The sequence below is a fragment of the Protopterus annectens genome, chromosome 2.part1, assembly GCF_019279795.1.
Source record: "Protopterus annectens isolate FY-2018-M chromosome 2.part1, PAN1.0, whole genome shotgun sequence".
Lineage (NCBI taxonomy): Eukaryota > Metazoa > Chordata > Ceratodontiformes > Protopteridae > Protopterus > Protopterus annectens.
Window position 1 is genome coordinate 1347549485 of NC_056729.1, and position 23406 is coordinate 1347572890.

General features: G+C 38.8%; 1 protein-coding gene across 1 annotated transcript in view; it reads left to right on the plus strand.

Annotated features, from left to right (window-relative positions):
- Positions 1-23406, plus strand: part of ABLIM2 (actin binding LIM protein family member 2) — a 2642076-nt gene that overhangs the window by 1860764 nt on the left and 757906 nt on the right. The window contains exon 12 of the mRNA XM_044062807.1: positions 22113-22236. Within this exon, the coding sequence (XP_043918742.1) occupies positions 22113-22236 (124 nt within the window). The remainder of the gene's footprint in view (positions 1-22112; positions 22237-23406) is intronic.

Sequence of the window (23406 nt, forward strand, 5' to 3'; positions counted from 1 at the left end):
TAGCCAGGTTTCTGTCAGGATGACTATATCTGGGGAGTACAAGTCTATGGTGGCATGGAGTTCATGGACTTTGTTGGATATACTTCTAATATTTAGGCTTAGTAGAAGGAAGTCACTTGGCTTTCTATTGGCTGTAATATGGGAGAAGTTGTGGTTTCTAGTCTGATTATGAGGATTGGGGTTGGAGATGGTAGGGCCAGAGTTGGGGTGGATGTCTCCACTTAGGGCTAGTTTTGATATGCATGAGGTTATTCGTTTTCTCAGTTTTTAAATGTGTTTGTTTATTAGGGAAACTTTATGATTGTGCTCTGTGGGTAATAGGTATGGTGTTAGTCTGTTTGCCTGGGAACTGAAGGTAGGTAACAAAGAGGGACGTCATCCCAGCTAACCAAGAAGTAATGTGTACTATTAGTTTAAGAAATATCTCAGAGAATGAGTATGTGCATTTTGTATTTGTCTTTGGACCTAAAAACATCCCACTCATCAGCACTTCTGCCTGCATCTTACTAATAGTAAGTAATCAGTGTACAGTAATCTCTCTTACATATAATAGGAATATAGTAAAGATTACTTTAGATGTTTTCTGTATTTATTTGAAACTGTCCTGCAATATTGTTTTAACATATTTCATGTGATTCTGAACTCTGTAGTCACTGTGCTGAGTTACTGTGTTTTGTCTTGTTCTTTTATTATTTATTATTAAATATATTTAAACCTTTTAATTGTGGGTTGTTTGTTTAGAGATATTTAAGCTCTTAAAGTACTTGCATATGTCTTTGGTGACACTGTATAGGCCACTCCTAAATAGCCTTGAAAGTATTGGTCACACTTACCATTTGGATAGTAGTAACATTACACAGTAAGATTGGTCACTCTGGGAAGGTCCTTAAAGTAGCTGATAAGGGGTTCTGGTGACAGTGCTAATTACCTTATGGTCTCAGCAGAAGGGGGCATAGCTAGTAAACCTGTGCCAGCCTTTCCCAGGTGAGTGCTTGTGTATAAATCAAATGTCAAAATGTGTGACACGAAGCACTAGTTGGAGAGAGAGAGAGAGAGAGAGTGCTTGGAAGACTTGGCTTGACTTGTGTGTGTGTGTGTGTGTGTGTGTGTGTGTGTGTGTGTGTGTGTGTGTGTGTGTGTGTGTGTGTGTGTCAGCTTCTTGGGCAGGGACATGAAGCACTGGTTGGACAGTGAGAGAGTGTTGAGAGGACTTGGCTTGGAACCCTGGCTAAGGACTCAACTTTATAGCTGTGCCAGTGGGTAGTCTTATTGGGGATCTGGAGAAAGAGGGAGAAATTAGCACCAGACTGACTGTAATCTCTGTGTGTTCTTAGGGGAAATTGTACTTTACTTAGTGTGTACTTGTCATCCTCCCAATGTGTAAGTCCCTCACTGGTGCTAGTGGTGAGGATTGAGGCTCCTTGATTACTGGACCAGTGCAGGGGTGTCACATATTGATTGGTGGTAGTGGTGGGATAGCCACAGCACATATTGTTTGACTGTGGTGAGATAACCACATCACATATTAATTGGCTTGTAGTGGTGCAGGTACTGAATTCCTGTAGCCTGTGTACAGTGGTCACTGAAGGTGATTGTACTCTCAATCAGCCATGCAGTGAACATTCAGAGTCCATATCACAATTCTTTTATTTTTCTTTTGTTAGCTTAGTTAGTCAGGGAGAGCAGGCAAGCATGTCAGCAGAGGAGTATGGCAAGCTGACAAGGAGCTAGTTGGCTGAAATGTACCAGGCTAAAGGACTGGTGCATGCCACTGAAAAGAACAACAACGGACTGGATATCACCAAACACGATTTAATAAAAGAAAAAGTCTCTGACGTCTCGGCCTTCGCCTTCAAGGAGTACAGAATACAAATGAACCATTTCTTTATATACACTTCAAGTACAACAATTAATGGCAATTAAATAATCAATTAATTAAAAATTCAATTAAACTGACAACATTCTCCAATTAAAATCCTCATTTAAACCTTTAGGACATAAAGTTTGAAATTTTAATATATAAATAGTTTCTTTATATAATAGCATTTGTTTAATTTTAAACTGATCATTTCCACAATCACTTATTTGCTCTAAAACAGTAGCTTGTAACAATTTATCATTATTATGATGTTTTTCAAAAAAATGTCTTGCAACAGGACTTTCATTTTTATTATTAACAATGTCCCTCACATGTTCTAACAAGCGAACCTTAAAAGGTCTTTTGGTCTCCCCTATGTACACCTTGTTACAAGGACATCTTAATGCATAGATGACCCTCTCAGTGTGGCAACAATAAAAATTATTAGAATTAAAAGAAATATTATTAATATAATTAAAACTAAGAGTAATATAACTACATGCCTTGCATTTGCCACACTGGTAGGTCCCTTTATGTCTGATGTCGCTGTCCATAGTAACTACTGGATGATGAAATCTACTTTTAACAAGAAAGTCTTTAATATTACGTCCCCTTTTAAATGAAAATTTAAGATTAACATCCAACCAAGACTTGACATTCTCCAGTGTACTAAACAATTTCCAAAACATAGAAATCATATTCATAAATTTGGATGTATAACATCCATATGTAGTGACAAAATATATAACTTCTTGTGATTTCAATAAAGACCGATTTTTAAGGGAAACCAACTTTGTGTCTTGTACCCTACTATAATTCTGAACATTCTTTTTACATGTATAAAGTTTATTATAGCAATCATCCAAGATAGCTATATCATAACTCCTTGATAAAAAAGACTCATATAACAGCCTCATTTCTTTATTAAATTCTAAAGTTTCATTACATAAACGGGAAATACGCAACATTTCCCCGTAAGGTAATGAATGTAAGGTATGTGGTACATGTCCGCTAAGACCGTGGTGCATGCCAGCCTGACTATAGCAGACATGATTGCAGCTTTAGTCACAGCTGTATCACAGAATAGCAACCAGGAGAACAGTCAGACTGGCCTTGGGAGATGTACAACTGTCAGGAAATGGACAGCTCAACCTTTCCACAGAGGACTTAAAAATCCATCTGGAGTTAAAAGAGACTTGAGTTAGAGGCCAAGCATTTGGAAATAGAGGCAGCAGAGAGACTAAAGCATCTAGAGACTGAGGAAAATGAGAAACTGCAATGTCTGAAAGCTGAGGAAAATGAAAAAAATGTGATGTCTGGAAGCTGAGGAGAAAGAGAGACAGAGGCAACATGAAAAGGAGATGCTGACTCTTCATCAGAGTCATGGAGGTAATAGGGAAGCAGTAACTAAACCCCAGAAGCATCAAAAGTCAGTAAATTTCTTCCACAATTTACAGAGGGGAGAATTTTGATAGTTTCATTCATATGTTTGAGATGGTATGTAAACAGTATAATGTTGAACAAGGGCTCTGGGTACGGTTCCTGACCCCCTTACACTGTGGTAAAGCTGTAACTGTAATGTCCAAACTGTCTGATACTGATTGTTTAAATGAGCATTTCTCCCCGGGCCTCCACTGAAAATTGGCTTTGTTCCAAGTCGGACTTTCCTGGTTAACAAATGTTAAATAAATAAATAAATAAGAACTGTTTGCTAGAATATTTTAAGTTAACACCTGAAGTGTATAGGAAAAAGTTTCGTGAGCATAGACACAAGGCAGATGAAAGTGTGTGTGAATATGTTGCTGAACTAAGCACTAATTTGCATAGGTGGCTGAGTGGATGTTAGGCCACCACTTTTGAAGGGCTGGCAGACCTTTTGGTGAGGGAACAAGCCCTTAGCCATTTGGCTGAGGACATGAGAATCTGGTTAGCTGATAGACAATGCACTACTGTAGATGAGTTGTTGAAGAAGGGAGACCTATACCTAGCAAGCAGGGCATCACTGCATAGGAACGGGACACCCAGTGCTGCTTATGGGTCTAAGTGAATCCATGGTGGGCACCCTAGACTCCCCCAACAGAGTCCGCTAGTAGCAGGGGAAGCCACTAGTCCAGGTACATGTCCAGGACCTAGGGTTAAATGTTTTAAATGCAACCAGTGGGGCCCTGCAGCATATAGATGGCCATGCAGGCAAGGTAGGGAACAAAAGGTGGGAAAGCCAGTAAGTGGGAATGACAAAATGCCAGCAGTAAATTATCTCATGATAACCAGGGTACCAAACTACACAATAGGTTATATCCTATCTTAATGAATGGGAAAGAGGGCATGGCTAAGAGAGACACAGCCTCTGACCTAACCATTGTGAAGCTTGCAATGGTTACAGAGAAGCCCTACTTGCTTGAGCAGTCTACTCCAGTCAGAGCTTTAGGAGGAATCCCATTCCAAATACCTGTGGCTGGGGTTCAGATTGACTGGGAGGGTGAAAAAGAAAGCCAGCAAGTAGATGTGTTTGAGGATATCCCTGCAGATGTCCTGACAGGGAATGATTTTGATAATGCAGTACCATGTGTGCATGCAGTTACATGCAGACAGGTTTGAAGACAAGCATGTGGGTCTGGTAACCTTGGCGAGACCCAGACAGACCACACACTTGCAACCAGGACTGGTGAGGTGGTTACTTCAGGGAGAGAGCTACCCTGTAGCAATGTGACTGAAGGTAAACCACAGCTGCCTGTGGGTACTGATGGTCCCTTGGACAGAGTGACTGCAAGGGCAGAGGTGAGTAGTAGTACCCAGGCTGATAGTGAGGCACCACTGTCAGAGGATACCAGACTTCCTGTGGAAGGGGAGCTGGGAAGGGTTACAAAGAGAGAGTTGAGACAGGCTCAGCCCTCAGACCGTACATTACAAGGCCTGAGGGAGGTAGCTAGTGAGGCACCTGATTCTCAAGGGAAAGGGAATCTGTATACTGGGACAAAGGGTTACCATATAGAGTGGACTCCTGAGTGAGGGCTAGAGGGTGATAGAATAGGCAGGCGATAGCCTGCCATCTGGCATTTCTAGCCATAGCCCATGATATTCCCTTTGCAGATCATATGGGCATAAAACATGCAAAGAGATGGATTACCCAGAACTTCTATTGGCCTGGCATTTCCAGAGATGTAACAGGGTACTGCAGGTCCTGTGAGCAATGCCAAAAGGTAGGCAAGGCAGGAGACAAGGTGAAAGCTCCTTTGATGCCTTTGCCTGTGATTGAGGAGCCATTTCAGGGGGTAGCTATGAATATTCTGTGGCCTCTGAGTACCCCAAGTCCCACAGGGAAAAAGTATATCCTAGTGGTAGTTGATTATGCTAACAGATACCCTGAGGCAGTGGCTCTGCCCTCCATTGAGGCAGAAGGGGTGGCAAATACTTTGTTAGAGAGTTTCAGCAGGGTAGGTTTCCCAAAAGAAATACTAACTGACAGCTGTGCCAATTTTATGTCAGACCTGCTGGCTTGTCTGTGGAAGTCCTGTGGGGTGAAGCAAGTAAAGACCACCCTTTACCATCCCCAGACTAATGGTCTTGTTGAAAGAGTAAACTCTGCACTCAAGACGATGCTGCGGGCATTTGCAGACCAGTTTAAGAGGGAGTGGGACAAATATTTGCCCCATCTGTTGTTTGCTTACAGAGAGGTGCCTAGGAATCCACAGGCTTTTCACCGTTTGAGTTGCTATATGGGCATAGGGTAAGGGGACCTCTAGATTTGATTCGAGATGAGTGGGGGATGAGTGTGAATCCCACAAGGAGTATGTTGTGGCATATGTCCTAAATCTCAGGACAACGCTCAGGGAACTCATAGGCTTGGCCCAGGAGAACTTGGCTGAAGCCCAACAGTAGAAAAATGTCTGGTATGACAGGAATGCTGGAGCTAGAGAGTATGCTGTAAGGCAGCAGGTAATGGTTCACATTCCTGTCAAACACATCAAGCTGCAGGCAGCTTGGGAAGGACCCTATGAAGTGGTAAGGAAGGTCAGTGATGTTAACTACATGGTAGAACTGCTAGGAAGGAGGCAGGGGCACAAATTATACCATGTTAATATGATGAAACCTTACCATGATAAGGAGGCCCTTGTGCTAAGTATTGGCAATAGGAGACAGGAGGAGTCTGAAGAGAATCTATGGCTACAGGGAACCAACTAGGAAAATCCCAGATTACTGTGGTGGAACCTAGTGTTGCAGGCATATGATGGGACAGTGACGCCTAGTACTGGGGTCAGCAATGCCAAGGCAGCTGGAATCTGAAGACAGGGAATGAGGTAAGGCATTCCCAGATAGGCTCAACCTTCTCAAGCAATGTTTCTTAAAGAGCACCTGAAAACTAGCTTGAGTTCTTGTGAGGGGAGGAGTATAACAAACCAAAATGCTGCCAGCCCAGCTAGCTGGAATTTTGTAAATAATTATATGTCACTTCAAAATATTAATATGATTTATATAGAAATGTGCCGCTGCCAGTCCAGCTGTCTGGAATTTTGTAAATAATCATCTGTCATTTGTAAATATTAATATGATCCATAGGCTTGTCTTACAAATGTAAGAGAACAATATCTTATGTGCATATTAAACTACTGATGCAAAAGTGTGTGTTGAACTGTATGTTATATACTGAGCTTCAAGAATGTAACCACAGTGTACCCTACTGGAAAAGAGCACAAATGTGTATAAAGTAAGTGGAAATGATTTTACAATTCTGTTATCTCTGTTTCAGCCATGGTGTCTAGAATTAAGAGTTTTTCCTATTGTCTTGAAACAGAAATAATTACTAGGTTTTAAATGTTAAAGTGTTTAACTGTTTTACAACTTCCAGTTCTAGGTAAACTTCTGAGGGATATGTACCTCTCACACAGAGATGAGAAATTCTGTTTCTGTTAGCCTGGGAACTGAATGCAGGTGACAAAGAGTGATGCCATCCCAGTTAACCCAGCAGTAATATGTATTATTAATTAAAGCACTATCTCAGTGAGTCTGTGCATTTTGTATTTGTCTTTGGACCTAGAAACATCCCACTCATCAACACTTCTGCCTATGTCTTGCTAATAATACGTTATAAGTGTACAGTAATCTGTCTTAGATATAGACAGCAATTACTTTAGATGTTTTCTGTATTTATTTGAGACTGTTCTGCAACGTTGTTTTAAAATATTTCCTGTGATTCTGAACTCTGTAGTCACTGTGCTGAGTTATTCAGTATTGTCTTGTTCTTTTATTATTTATTATTAAATATATTTAAACTTTTTAATTGTGGGTGATTTGTTTAGATATATCTAAGCTCTTAGACTACTTGCATATGTATTTGGTGACACTGTATAGGCCACTCCTAAATAGCCTTGAAAGTATTGGTCACACTTACCATTTGCATAATAGTAACATTACACAGTAAGTTTGGTCACCCTTTGGGAAGGGCCTTAAAGTAACTGATATGGGGTTCTGGTGGCAGTGCTAACTACCTTATGGTCTGGGCAGAAGGGGGCATAGCTAGTAAACCTGTGCCAACCTTTCTCACGTGTGCGTTTGTGTATGAATCAAATGTCAAGGTGTGTGTGTGTGTGTGTGTGTGTGTGTGTGTGTGTGTGTGTGTGTGTGTGTGTGTGTGTGTGTGTGTGTGTGTGAGCTACTTGGGCAGGGACACAAAGCAATAGTTAGACAGAGAAAGTGCTTGGAATACTTGGCTTGGAACCCTGGCTAAGGACTCAACTCTCTAGCTGTGCCAGTGGGGAGTCTTATTGGGGATCTGGAGAAAGAGGGAGAAACCAGCCCCAGACTGACTGTGATCTCTGTGTGCTCTTAAGGGAAATTATACTTTACTATGTGTGTACTTGTCATCCTCCAAATGTGTACGTCCCTCACTTGTGCTAGTGGTGAGGATTGAGGCTCCTTGATTACTGGGCCAGTGCAGGGGTGTTACACCCAACATCGTGGTTACACCAGAGTAATGCACTGCAGACTGTGGCTTAGTAACAACATTAGGAAAAAGACAAGATATAACAAAGTGTTGCTACCATCCAAAGGTACACGTCCCAGAGAAGAAGAAAAAATACTCGAGGAAAAAAGACTGGACACGACCACCACGTTGTATGTAAAATCCAAATTTAATAAAAATGAGCGCTTTCACATGCTACACTGGCATGCTTCTTCAGATTTATCCCACATTTTCTCAAAAAACATTTAAATAGCAGCAACCCAATTGAATAATTGAATAATTAATTAATTAAGGGAGGGGTGAAACATTCACCTAACAAAGCTTTTAGAACAAACCTAACTAATTTCTTTACTGACAAAAAAACAAAATAAAATAAAACTAAAATAAAATAAAATAAACGCATTTGTACATATATATAAGCACAAATTAAATAGATACACATCATCAAAATTAACTATAAGCGATGTGAAAATGAAACATTGCAACATAAAACTCTAAAAACATATACTCTACCATAACTAATGAGTTGTTCATCAGAGCTAGTGGAATAAAATCTTAGGAACATACTATCCTAGTATATCAAATACATTTGAAACACATTTAAAGCACATTTGAAACACTATAACTAATGCATCAAACACACCCTAACACTAAAATATCAATTAAATACTTATATGTATATAAAAACATGTACTTATCATAAATGTAATTCATATAGATACATATATAATAATAATCTATTAACGTCTAGTGTCCATATGTAGTAAAACATATTAAAAATGCCTAACGACGTGCTTCAAGTATCGGCTTGATACTAATAAACTGATTGAGCCCTGGTTCTATGTGTACTCTTAATCTAAGAATCCAATCGAGCTCTATAGATTCTAAATAATTTTGGTTACTACCTCCCCGTGTACTTTGGGGTACCATTTGTAACACCCTAAACTTAAAAGTATGATCAATGTGTAAACTAACATGCCTGGCCAATACATTCTGTGGATTCCTCTTCCTTATGTCGTACACATGGTTGTACATTCTATCTTTCAACTTTCTTGTTGTCATACCCACATAGAATCCTGCATATTTCGTGCTTGTGGCTAGGTAAACTAAATTCTTACTATCACAAGAAGCATAAAACTTGGGATTAAACTCATAATCAATAGTGGGATGAACAAAACATTGTTCAACCACTATAAAACTACACATTTTACACCTCATACATCGATACGTACCCAGTTTACTTATATTTAACCTATTGGATCTAATGGTAGAGTGTTCCTTACATAGTAGCCTTTTTAAATTCTTACTATTTCTGTAATTAAAACTTGGTTTGTATCCTATCACATTCAAAATTTTAGGGTCCACAGTCAATACATTCTAATGCTTTTTTATTATATCCACCACCTTCTTATTATAATTAGTATATCTGGTAATGAAGCGGACCCTAGAGCCATGCTTCTCTTTAAACCTCATCCTTACATGACTCATATTAGTTGCAATATTTTCACCTCCATTCTCTAGGATGGAGCATTTAATTTTAGTAACTACTAGGTCATTATATCCTCTGTCTAAAAACAAAGTATGTAGTGTATCAAACTGCTTCTGTAAATCAGGGCCCTCCTTACAAAGCCTATATATCGTAATGAACTGCCCTTTAACCACATTAGGGAAGACATGCCTAGGATGCATGCTACTGTAGCATAGAAGTGTGTTCTTCCAACATGGTTTTCTATATAAATTGGTAGATAAACTACCATCCATCATCTTGGTGATTTTTATGTCTAAAAAATTCACTTCTTTATCAGAAACGTCTGAGGTAAATCTCAGGAAATCGGTAGTAGACTCCAAAAATCTAATAAAGGCCATTAGGTCTCCTATACTGCCCTTCCAAAAGAGCAGTATATCGTCCACAAACCTTCTATATAATAATACATGCTGATAATAGAAACTATTAAACAAAAACTCCCTCTCCTAGTGGTATACTACTAAGTTCGCATAAGAATTCACACAGGGGGTGCCCATGGCAACCCCCCATCTTTGTGCAAAGAGTTTATCGCGAAACATAAACACATTATTGTTCAGAATGGTATCCAATAATGTGCATACCAATATCTCTTGCTCATTGGTGACACCTTCTGTTGCTACTAAAACTCTCCTTACAGCTTCAACGCCATAGTCATTGGGAATGGATGTAAATAAATTCCTCACATCTAAGGTCACCATTATATAAGGAGTGTCTTTAACTTCTTCCCTAATGGAAGATAGTTCATGAATTAATTGATAACTATCCTTTAAAATGCTTGGAATGTTTCTAACCAAAGGTCCTAATATGCTTTCTATATATTTTGATATCTTTTCAGTGACCCAACCCTCACCCGCCACTATAGGCCTCATGGGAAGGGGAAAAACATTTTTATGTATTTTGGGGAGACCCTTTATATATGGTACTATAGGGAAATCAACCAAAAAGAAATCATATAACCTCTGCGTAATCTACCTGCACATCAGCAGGTCATATAAATCATCATGTACTTTGTTAATAACTCTCTTAAGAGATTCTGAATCAATCTCCTCATAAGTATTAGCATCCGATAACATACTAAACATTGCATTATCATAATCAATGGCATTTAATAGCACTATTCCACCTCCCTTATCGGCAGGTTTTATTACTAGGTCATTATTTGATGATAGATTAATTAAAGAGCATCTCTCTTCTTTACTCAAATTATAATAAGTGCACCTGGGGCCTTGTCCCGAAAAATATGCATATAAGTCATTTTCACATAAATTGATAAAACATTCAACATTAACTAATAATTGTGGAGCAAAGGAACATTTACGTTTAAATCCATCTATCAGATGGTCCTCCTTATTACCATTAGTGAACATTAGCTTTAATGCTACAGAACGTCCAAATAGCCTGAGATCAACTAAAAGTTCACTCAATTTACTTGCCTGGGAGGGGATAAAAGATAACCTCTTATTTAACAAAGAATAGTCCGCCTTATCAAGTTCAAGTCTTGAAAAGTTGTAAATTAACTGATTCAGCTCCGCGCCCTTTGTCTCGCGCCTGGAATGTCCCCCGAAAACTTGCGTTTTGTGCGGCCACGACGGCTTGATCTGTCTCTCTCCCTTTCGCGAAACATTATTAGAAGTGGAAAAAAATCATCCGAGCTCCTAGTCGCTATCTTTGGTCTTGCCCCTAGTCCTTGATTATCTCTGGTCTCCATTAACGCTTCTTGATTACAAGGGGGAGTAGAAGAGACGTTACGTTCGCTCTTCTCTGTAGATGACGTAATCACGTCTGTAATGTGTACACCACTTCTTTCCACATTATGAATGGTATTTGGAACCATATCAGCTGTCACTTCAAGTTCATGAACAGCATCATTCACATTGCTTAAAAGTTAAGCCGTATTATTATTAGATGCCTGCTCTGACCGCTGATTGTATTTGGGCCAAACAAACACCTGCCCAAGTGTGAAATCCCTCTGGTCCCGTTGCAGCTTACGGTATTTAATCTGCTGCAACTTATCACTATATATGTAACTTGAGTATAGACACTGTCCATTCTCTTATCATACATCCCACCTTTAAAGCGATTCAGTAAATCTCTATTCAGAGCCTCCACTTTGTGAATAAGTTCTACTTCAATGGGGGAAAAGTAATCAATTAACAGTTGTATATAGTTGAAGCTTAGATCTAAATTTAGCTTCTGCCACCTCTTTAATAAGTCCGGATGGTTATTACCATAGGTAGGCATACAAAGAATTCTCATACCTCTAGGAACGATACGAAAATGAAGGCATGCCTCCATATGCCTTCTCTGCCAAATTAGCCTCTGCAGTTTATATAAGTCATTCTCCAGCTCTCTGCTTAATTCATTAAACTCTTTCAAATTATCCACAGTACCTGCGGTAATCGGTATAGGCGAATGATGTAACTCCAGATGTGTACTTGTCATCCTCCAAATGTGTACGTCCCTCACTTGTGCTAGTGGTGAGGATTGAGGCTCCTTGATTACTGGGCCAGTGCAGGGGTGTTACACCCAACATCGTGGTTACACCAGAGTAATGCACTGCAGACTGTGGCTTAGTAACAACATTAGGAAAAAGGAAAGGTGCTTATAAATTCAACTTCAGTTTTTATTAGTGCTTATTTCCTAAGTATTATACTATCAGGAAAGAGAAGCGATACACATAATAAATTAAGTGAATAAATAAAATTAAGCATATCATATATAATGCATGGCTATCAATGAGGTCAGCACACTTGAATGAGTAAAATATATAGTCAGAATAATAAAACTGGTAAGATGATATTCAACCACAGCCTGAGTACTGGTGTTCTCCCTGCTGAATGGGAAACAGGGACAGTTATTCCCTTTTGCAAAGGTGGTATATGAATCATCATGGACTTAATAAGGATATATGTGACCTCCAAACCCTTGATCTGACCCAGTTTGGTTTTGTCATGGGCAGGTTATGTCTGTTAAACCTAGTGAACTTCTTCAAAAATGTGACCACAGCCATAGAAGAAGGTATATCTTGGCCAAGGCCTTTAACACAGTCCCACATTTGGGCATCATTGACAAACTTACCCAGTTTAATGTCAACCTGTATGTTGTCAGGTGAGTCGCAGACTGGCTCATCAACCAATCACACTCAGTCAAAGTGGAGTCTTCACCTCAACTAGCAAACCTGTCACCAGTGGGGTTCCACAAGGGTCAGTGCTGGGCCCCCTTTTGTTTGGAATATACTTCTTAGAAGTTCAGGGCAAAATGAAGGGGCTGTTGTCTGCAAATTAGGTGCAGTCACTGAATCCGCTAATGATGTCAATGTGCTTCAAGAGAGACTTACACAGACCAGTGACTGGTGCCAATGCCACAGACTTAAACTAAATGGAAAAAAAATGCATCATCATTCCCTTTGGTAAAAACAATGTCCCTGCTGATTTGTCAAATAAATAATAATACCCTAAGTACCAACTCAGTAGTGAGAGACTTGGGAATGCAAGGTGATTGTGACCCTAACTTTATCCACCATGTGTCTACTGTGGTGAGGAAGGTATTCTATGTTGCACACCCAATTAGCAAAGGCATTGCCTCAAGAGAGAAAGAGGTTATAACTCCCCTGTATTCATCCCTCATCAGGCCAATAATTGAGTACAGTGCTCCCTTTGGTATGTACCCTTTGTTATGTACTGTACCAGGTAACAGGCACCTGCAGCAACGAGATACCTCCGAGATTGTTAATTAAGAAAATTCAGGGTCTTCAGCGCATGCCTTACATGGGCAGAATGAAGTTGTCACTGTACTTAGAGGAGACTTTTGCTTAGCTTACAGAGCAATCTCTGACCAAAACCTAATGGAAATGCTGCACATCCCCAAGACAAATGGGATTAGAGTCACCCGCTTCAGGGACCTTAACCAAGCTTGCAATATAAACAGGACCTGCTGGAGAGACAAATATGTCTCCCAGAGGATGCCACTCCTTGGAATAGGCTACCAATTCAAATCAAACAGAGCACCTCTATGACCCTGTTTAAGTATAGCCAAAACGACTGGATGGAAAACCATAAATTTTTGATGGCGATTACTTCTATGTCCCTCCTAGACACGGCAGTCATGGGCAGTCATTGCTAAGGAAAAAATCTTGGGCATAGGCTATATCTTTTCTCTAGTATTACATTGAGTTTAAATGGCTAGACTTGTAAAGACCCTCGGGTCAATAGCCTAGTAACCTCCTATGGACCTATCATAAATTCTTTCTCACTATGTTGTTGTGTCTTTCAGCTTTTCCCGGTTAGGGGTCACTACAGTGGAACTCCAGTCCCCTAATGATTGGCAGTGGATTTTTATGTGCCGAGTTGCCAGCCCTGACGCACAACCTTCAACAAAGGTACGCCCATTCACGCATGTCTCTTCACAGAAGATGCTCTATCTGAGAATCGAACGGGACAACGTCTTGCTGTGAGGCGACAATGCTACCGCAGCACCACCACCGCAGCAAATTCTTTCTCACTATATTAGAGCAATAATCCTATTGGCCCAAAAACTGTGGACAAAGTATGAACTTACAGCAACCATTTGTCAGGTTCCATTACTGTTTTAAGTGGAAGTACATTGAGGTCAAAATAGTTTGTCCATAAAGCCCATTGAATACTAGCCGAATTCTGATGAACTATAACTGGGGTGAATCTAAGGAATGGCAAATGTCCCATCATTTACCAAACCATGGCTCAAGCAACCAGCCAACAACAGCCACCTGCTGTCCACAAACTCCACAACAACTAAAATCAAGCCCATGAACCACACAACTAATTTCCCAAGAAAACAGTCAAAAGACACCATGAAATCTGTCTGTTCAGAAGTAGTCTAGCAATCTAGACAGTCATAGGTAAAAAAACCCTCAAAAGAATGCTGGAATACTAAAAATGGCGAAACACTGAAATCCATTAAGGTGATTCCTTGCAACTTCCAATTTAACAAAAAAGAATACAATATAATAAAATGTCTGGACAGTGTCCAGTTCAAACAGTTCAAAAGATGCACAAATACACAATTCTTGGGATCCAGATGAAAACCAACATAAAATACAGTCTAACTTTCATATCTTGATCAACATCTAGATCTAAGAAGACTAAGTAGTTAGGTATATAGAACACAACAGTGGAGTGTGAGAACAATAAACATTTGCACTCTCATGCAAGGATGTCACAGAGCACCACATAGCAGTGACAGATCTCTTAACAAATGGAGTACGCATATGTAACCTACTCTGCAGTCATGACATGAGACGGTTCTTATAAGCTACAGCATACAATACCATGGCTGTGGAGTAGGACATACTCAGTGCTATGTCATCATTCCTACCTTGTATATATTATTTGATCCTCTGGACACCATTTTATACAGACAGTGGACACACCCTATGTAGCTGTCGTAAGAACTGTACAGTACTCATTCCCAATATGTCCATTGATATAATAACATTGGATCTATAACTGTAGGTTTGATGCAGAGCACTGCAGTAAATGCTACATCCTCCATACTGTGGCACCCTACAAATGTGCTGCAGTGCCACCCATCTGCCACCAACACATTCATTTGCAAGACTGATACCATGATCTTCACAAACATCTGGTGCCTCTTCTAGTAAAAATGACATCTATACAGAATATCTAGCAGCAAAACAATGGTGGAACTACATGTTTGACAAGATGTAAAGGCTCATAATTACTAATGGGGGGGGGTTCCATAATTTGGTTTACTTCCACTGAACAATATCCATTTAGCTGTGAAAAGATGGTTAGAATCCACACTTAATATACTGTTCAGAATTAGATCTGTTTTACAACTATACTATAGGTGATTCTCTATAGATAGTTCTTGCAGGTGACCTTTCATTCACAGGGGCAGGTGACCTTTCATTCACAGGGGGGATATCTTTGATAGGGAATATTTATGGTTGACCTATGTCCATCAGAGTCCAGGGGGTCAGACTGGGGAAGAATTTGTGCTTTCCCATCCGTAGTCAAAGATGCATTTGAACTGGGTCAAGGATGAAGTTTGCTTTACTATTATGGGGATCTTTGAGACACACATTAGTCTTGCCAGCATATTTTATTTATGTCACAAGCAAACTTTAGGTCCTTGGATCTAATGTTTCAGTTGCTGTTTATTTTGTAGATGATCTAGAGTTCCATCAGTGTTGGATCCAGGGATGTCTTATATGCCAGAAATAGAACTCCAGTAGGAGACTCGGTATAGTGATAGGGCCTTAAGGTGGTCTGAGTAGGACAGTGTGTTAATGTCCTGGATTCTCTTGGTGAGGAACTTTGTGGGTGTTTCAACTTTTGCATATCCCTGTTCAGATACTTGCCATAGAAGGCATAGTACTCAATGATAGGTTTGATAATCGTAGAGTAAAGTGGTACTGTAACTTCCTTGGACCTGGATGCCATAAGCTTACTTATAAGTTGGGCAACATAAAGTGATTTTCTTACAGTCTTGACTAAGGGTTGGTTCTGGATGCCATAAGCTTACTTATAAGTTGGGCAAGCCTGCTTGAAATTTAATGTGGTTCCACGAGGTCTCAGGGTGTTAAACATGCCTACCTACGGAAATACTTTTCCGGATTTGTTGGCAAAGTGGCAGAGGATTAATCTCGATATGAGCAAAGTGTACATGCAGCTCATTATTGATTTTTTTGCACCTATTGAGATGGAATTGAACTCAAAGATAGAGTCTAAATTTGGGGAATTGTCTAAATTAGCAAAAACTGATAATGCTGATGTTTTTTTATATGAGGTTATTGACAAGGTGCTGGCCTATGAAGGAAACTGCTACGGGTTAAGAGAAAGAATCTTGTCCATGATATGGAAGATTTTAAGAATCAGCAGGTATTTGCTTGGCCGAGAAACGAGCAACACAATGAACCAATCGCTACTTGTAGTCGAACAGAGGACCTGGTTGAGAATAACCCAGCAACCAATCCAGAGTTAGATGGAGGAGTGGCTCCAAGCATACAAAAAGCTCCTGTAAGAACAGAATTATCTGCAGCTCATATGCCCCGAGACATCAGTCAAGGTACATCTGAATATACTGCCAACCCCACCAATATGTATGGGGATATATAGTGGTGAGAAGGAAGACTACACTCGCCACCAATATAGCAGTGGAGCCTACTCTACCTCTTCCTTTTCAGGTGTGGAGCAAATCTGTCCAAGACAGGTGCAATTTGTTGACGGGACAGAAATGGAAAGAGCCTTCCAACCACAACAACAGACATACATTGAAAAAAATGTGGGCAGCAGCCCAAACTGCTTAGTATGGAATTTATCTAACCATTCTTTGACTGTTTCTGAGATTTCTCGACTTGCTAAGGGTCTAGGCTTTGTGCCATCGACTACAGCAACTGCTGATGAGACGCTGTTAGAAATTAGACCATTTGCTCGAAATGTTGCATTACGTATGAGATTTGGTACTGTGAGTGAAATACAACGGAACATTTTCTCTAAACCTAGTACTTTTGTACCTGTTTTTTCGCCAACCTTAGATATTTTTGTTAAAGCATGTGAAAATGACTTATACAAGTTTTTTAATCAACAGAAAGCTATTAAAAGTGGTAATTTAAGTAGTGATGAGCGACAAGCATTGAAAGTTCTACAAAATAATAGACAAATTATTGTCAGACCTGCTGATAAGGGAGGACCCGTTGTGGTCCTAAATGTTGATTTTTATTTGCAACAAATGTTCTTACAGTTAAGAGATGTTCATGTATATAAGCAGATTGAGTTATCTACTATTGAACATATACAAGAACAAGTTTTCATGGGATTATATGAATGTTTTTGTATGGGGCTCATATCTCATGATCTATATAATTATTTTATGTGGAATTTCCACTTGTCCCAAAGTTATATGGTTTGCCCAAGATCCACAAAAATCCAATGAATCCTAGTCTTAGACCTATTGTATCCAGTGCCAGTTGGCTAACGGAGCCAATATCCATATATGTAGAAAAACAGTTGAAAATCATTTTAGATAAATATCCAGTAGTATTGGACGACACAGAACATTTTTTATGAGATTTATATGGAGTTTTTGGAACTGGTGTTTGTTCATCTATCATCTTAGTGACCTTAGATGTTGAATCCCTGCTTACTTGCATTCCAAATGGAGAAGCTATTAACATGGTTAAAAGTTATCCAACAAGGGAAGGTTCTTTTGACAGTAAACAGATTGATTAACTATGTTATTTGCTGGAGGTTATACTTGACAATGATGTGTTTGTATTTGAAGGAGCGTACTATTGGCAACAGAAGGGTGTTGCTATGGGCACCAGCTGTGCCAATAGTTACTCGAATTTATTTATGGCAGAGTAGGAACATTCTAACATTATCAGTAGTAGAGAGACAGGTGTTGTATTTTACCGGCACTTTGTAGATGACATCTTTTTTGTTTGGAACAACAATAGTGGTACTCTCTACAGCTTTATAGATGAGCTCAATAGAAGTTACACTTTTTTACGTTTTACACATAAGTTGTCACACACTATCACTGAGTTTTTTGATGTAACTATATCTGTAGGAATAGATGGGAGTTTTACTACAGAACTACACCGTAAAGACTGTTACTGTCCATCGTTTTTGCATAGAACTAGCATGCATCCTCAACATGTTTTCTCCAGTGTGGTACAGGAACAGACTTTACGATTGTCTAGATTGACCACTAAAGATGACATTCTGTATAACAGTTTAGAGATGTTGAAATCTGAGTTTGTGGGGAGAGGCTATGATGAGATGGCTGTTTCTAATGCTATAAGCACAACATTGGGAGTGAGACAAGGCAGAGCTAAACCCTATTTTTCTGGTACAACGGTTCCAATGAGGTTTAGGCATAAGCGGCCTCAAGGTGTACCAGTAGTTCTTTCCTATGGTTGTTGTTGTTTGTCTTTCGGCTTTTCCCGGTTAGGGGTCGCCACAGCGGAACGCTGGTCCGCTAATGATTGGCAGTAGATTTTCACGAACACCGAGGTGCCAGCTCGACGTTCAACCTTCAACGAAGGCACGCCCATTTTATGCATGTCTTTCAAACGCCCACCCAACTGCGGGGAGGACATGCAGACTCCACACAGAAGGCACTCCCCGCACTCCAGCCGAGAATCGAACGGGAGAACCTCTTGCTGTGAGGCAACAATGCTACCGCTGCACCACCGCAGATGTGAAATACATTAGAGACATTTTGTACAAAAATTGGCACATTTTACACACAGAAGACAAAATGTGAGGGGTGGTGAGTCCACGACCCTGGGTTATATATAAAAATAAGAGTACACTCAAACAGCTACTGTGTTATCCTAATACTAGTAATATGGCTCAACCAAATGTAGTAGGGACCAGGAAGTGCAATGGTTGTAATTTTTGCCACCTTATAGATGAGAGTGGACAATTTACACACCCCGACATGAAAAAGTATGGAATTTTAACATGCAGGCTGACTGCAATACCAAGAATTTGGTTTATTTGGCTTATTGTACTGTATATTCAAAATTCTATGTATGTAAAACAAATAGAAGATTTCGTGAATGAATAAGAGATCATATGTATTGTACTAGGAAAAAGTTGGAACATAGGGCATTAGCCAAACATACTCTGTCAGCAGGAGAAACACATTTGTTCACATTTCAGGTTATACAAGTTATACACGAAAACATTAGGCTGGGTGACATATATGCCTATACTGATATGGCTGAGATGAAATGGATTTTGAGACTAGGAGCACATTTGTGTTCTGGTCTCAATGGTACAGTTTCTGTTAAACCAGCCTTGAAAGCACGTATACTGGTTGAGAAGTGAATTTATGCTGTTTTTTTGTTTTAAAAATATATTTTTATATGTATGTATTTATTTTATGCATGGTGCATTTTAAATATGGCACATAGTTTTAATTAGATCAGAGTTTTGATTGGCTGATTTGAATTTCTGGATGTATTTAAGGATTTTCTGAATGCATATTGTTGTCTGATGAAGCATCATAGTGTGTGAAAGCGCTCACATTAAAGTTTTCTGTCTTTTATTTCGTCCCATAGCTCTCCGTGTTTCTGCACAGTCTTCTGTTTCTTGTGTTGTTGGATATATATATATATATATATATATATATATATATATATATACATACAGTGGATATAAAAAGCTTACACACTCCTGTTAAACTGCCAGGTTTTTGTGATATAAAAAAATTACACCACAATAAATCATTTCAAAACTTTTCCCACCTTTAATGTGACCTATAACCTGTATAATTCAATTGAAAAACAAATCTGTTAGGGGAAAAAATATAAAAAATAAAACACATACAATAAGCTGGTTGCATAAGTGTGCACACCCTTAAACTAATACTTTGTTGAAGCACCTTTTGATTTAATTATGGCATTCAGTCTTCTTGGGTAGGAGTCTGTCAGCATGGCACATCTTGACTTGGCAATATTTGCCCACTCTCCCTTGCAAAAGCACTCCAAATCTGTCAGATTGTGAGAGCAGCTCTTGCGCATAGCCCTCTTCAGGTTATCTACAGATTTTCTATTGGATTTAGGTCTGGGCTCTGGCTGGGCCATTCCAAAACTTAAATTTTCTTCTGGTGAAGCCAATCATTTGTTGATGTGGATGTATACTTGGGTTCATTGTTGTGATGACAGGTGAAATTCCTCTTCATCTTCAGCTTTCTAGCAGATGCCTGAAGGTTTTGGGCCAAAAGTGACTGGTATTTGGAACTGTTCATAATTCCTTTCATGTTGACAAAAGCCCCAGTTCCAGCTGAAGAAAAGCAACTCCAAAGCATGATACTGCCACCACCATGCTTTACCGTGGGAATGGTATTCTTTTGGTGATGCAAAGTGTTGTTTTTGTGCCAATCATACCTTTTGGAATTCTGGCCAAAAAGTTTAACCTTGGTTTCATCAGACCATAACACATTTTCCCACGTGCTTTTGGGAGACTTGATGTATCGTTTTGCAAATTTTAGCTGGGCCTAGATGTTTTTCTGTGTAAGAAAGGGCTTCCATCTTGCAACCCTACCCCATAGTCCAGACATATGGAGAATATGGGAGATTGTTGTCACATGTAGCACACATGTAATTGCCAGAAATTCCTGCAGCTCCTTCAGTGTTGCTGTAGGTCTCTTGGCAGCCTCCCTGACCAGTTTTCATCTTGTCTTTTCCTCAATTTTGGAGGGAGGTCCAGTTCTTTGCAACGTCACTGTTGTCCCATATTTTCTCCACTTTTTGATGACAGTCTTCACTGTGTTCCATGGTATATCCATTGCTGTGGAAATTTTGTTTGTACCCTTCTTCTGACTGATACCTTTCAAAAATGAGATCCCTTTGTAAGCTTTTGGAGAACCATGGCTTTTGTTGTAGCAAGCAACTGAGTAAATGTCAGGAAAATCCTACTAGGACAGCTGAACTTTATTTGGGGTTAATCAGAGACTCTTTAATTGATGGTAGGTGTTTACCCAAGAAGAATGAATGCTGTAATTAAGTCAAAAGGTGCTTCAACAAAGTATTAGTTTAAGGGTGTGCACACTTATGCAAGCAGCTTCTTTTACTTTTTTATATTTTCCCCTAACAGATTTGTTTGTTTTTTAATTGAATTGTACAGGTTATAGGTCACATTAAAATGGGGAAAGTTTTGAAATGATTTATTGTGGTCTCATTTTTTATAGCACAAAAACTTGGCATTTAATAAGGGTGTGATAACAAAACAGGATCTTGACCACCACGAACAATAAAATGAGTTTATTCGTGAAAAAACAGAAAAGATGAGCACTTTCGCGTACTCAGTGTACGCTTCTTCAGATCTACTGTGTCTTAAAACATAAGGTCTTATATACAATAAACTTCATAGTTAATTATTCAATTAACTAATAATTAGAATCAATCAATCAGATTAAAAAACATCAGACCAGTTCAAGTACACTGAATCATTAAAGGCTAATGATCGCACAATGTCAGCCTATAACAGCTCAAAACACTAAGCACTAATATAGCATGATATTGTCAGAATGTCAAAATATCTTAGAAACTTGAGCCTATTTCAAAAATGTATATATAGAGCATCATTCAAATCACAAAGAAATTCAAATAGTGTATATAGATACGTGTATATATGTGTAACAATACATAAACATAGTATTTAATATAAAAAATATATATGTATGGCAGACAAATGAATAATATCCAAAATGTGTATTAAAAGACTATGTAGCATCTAAAATTATGTATTAAGAAGCTATATAAAAGGCTATGTAAAAAGCTAGGTATTATGTGTTACATATTAGAAAACATGTATATATTTATTTATTTAATACCCACTAAATAAACATAAAATTCCAAAAATAAAAATAAAAAACTCTCAAGAGTATATGCGATACAAATAGAATGTCGTGTTGAAAAAATTTAATAAGGGTGTGTAAATCTTTTATATCCACTGTAGATATATATATATATATATATATATATATATATATATATATATATATATGTATATGTGTGTGTGTGTGTGTATGTGTGTGTCTGTGTGTGTATATATCACTTTTCATAGTACAATTGCACAATTTCTAGGATGCCTTACAGTGAGGCTGAATGCTTTTTTTGTCTCAGTAGTATAAAAATATACTAGTTTCATAAATCTAGTAATTTAGATACCTAACAGTGGTTTAAGCTTTTGTTTCTATTACACTACTTTCATTTGCAAATAATTTATTATCAGTGTGTACTTTTGAATTTACAGGGCGATCAGGATGATAGATCATTCAAACAATGGCGGACCTCCAGTCCTAGTTCTACTTGCTCATTTGGGTATGGGCGTTATACTCCTATAACATCTCGTTCTCCTCAGCATAGCATCAAAACAGGTAAGATACAGATGAGTCTATACAATCGTCATGCAAAAACTAATATTAGGAGAATATACACTATTATATTCAATTGTAGCAAACATACTTAAGAACAGGGCTAGCACAAATATTTTGGTAAAACTGGATATTTAACAGAATTTCAATCAACAGCTATGGAAGGCATGTGCTGACTTTTATTGGAGGTATCTGTTCTTCAAAAAGATTTAAGGTGTTGTGGACACCTGCATATTATTGTATACACTTTTACTGTGTTCATTTACTGACATGAGTATAATGCTAATGAACATATTTTCCATCAGACATTTAAGGCAGAGTTTTTCCTGCTGTTTAGGCAAAATATGCTTGCTGTAAATGTGATCAAATAAACAATACTTGCCTGTGTATCTGGAGGCTAAAATGTTGAAGTTTACAGAAGGAAAGGGGTCATATCTGAGAAATGAACAAACATGCTTCACTAAACCTGCTAATATATTTCCAGGAAAATATATGTTATGTATAATAGATTGCATGTATTCTGACAGATTAGTGATCATCATTCACACACACAAACTTTTTGTTTATAGGCATGAACAAATCAAAAATATTGGGTCTACATTAGAACGTCGAAGATTAAAAACTTCGAATGTTCTAATATCGACCCCTATTCAGCAAAAGCTGAAAATATCGAAGCAACAGAATACCAAATTTTTTCCTAGGGAAAGAATTTGGTTGTCCATTTCTGTTGCTTCAGTATTTTCAGTACTGTGGTGGAAAGTTACGGGTCGGGTTCAGGTAAGTGCGTGATTGAGTGTGGGTTAGATTAGTTAGGGTTAGGGTGCAGGTTAGGTATGTGTGCGATTGTATGGACATGAGGGTTAGGTGAGTTAGGGTTAGGGTACTGGTCAGGTAAGTGTGCGATTGTGTGGACGTGAGGGTTAGGGCGAGGTAGGTGATTTAGGGTTAGGGAACGGGTGAGGTGAGTGTGCGATTGTGATGGACCTTAGGGTTAGGGTTTGGGTTAAGATAAGTGGATAGTTAGTGGTGTGTGTATAGTTTAGGGTAGGGTTAGGTGTAATATTTTAGGTGTATGTGTGTGGATTGCTGTTATTGTGTGTATGTGTTTTGGGACAGCAAATTATTTCCCTAGGGAAAACTTCGCTGTTCTATATGTTCGATGTTTTCAGCTTT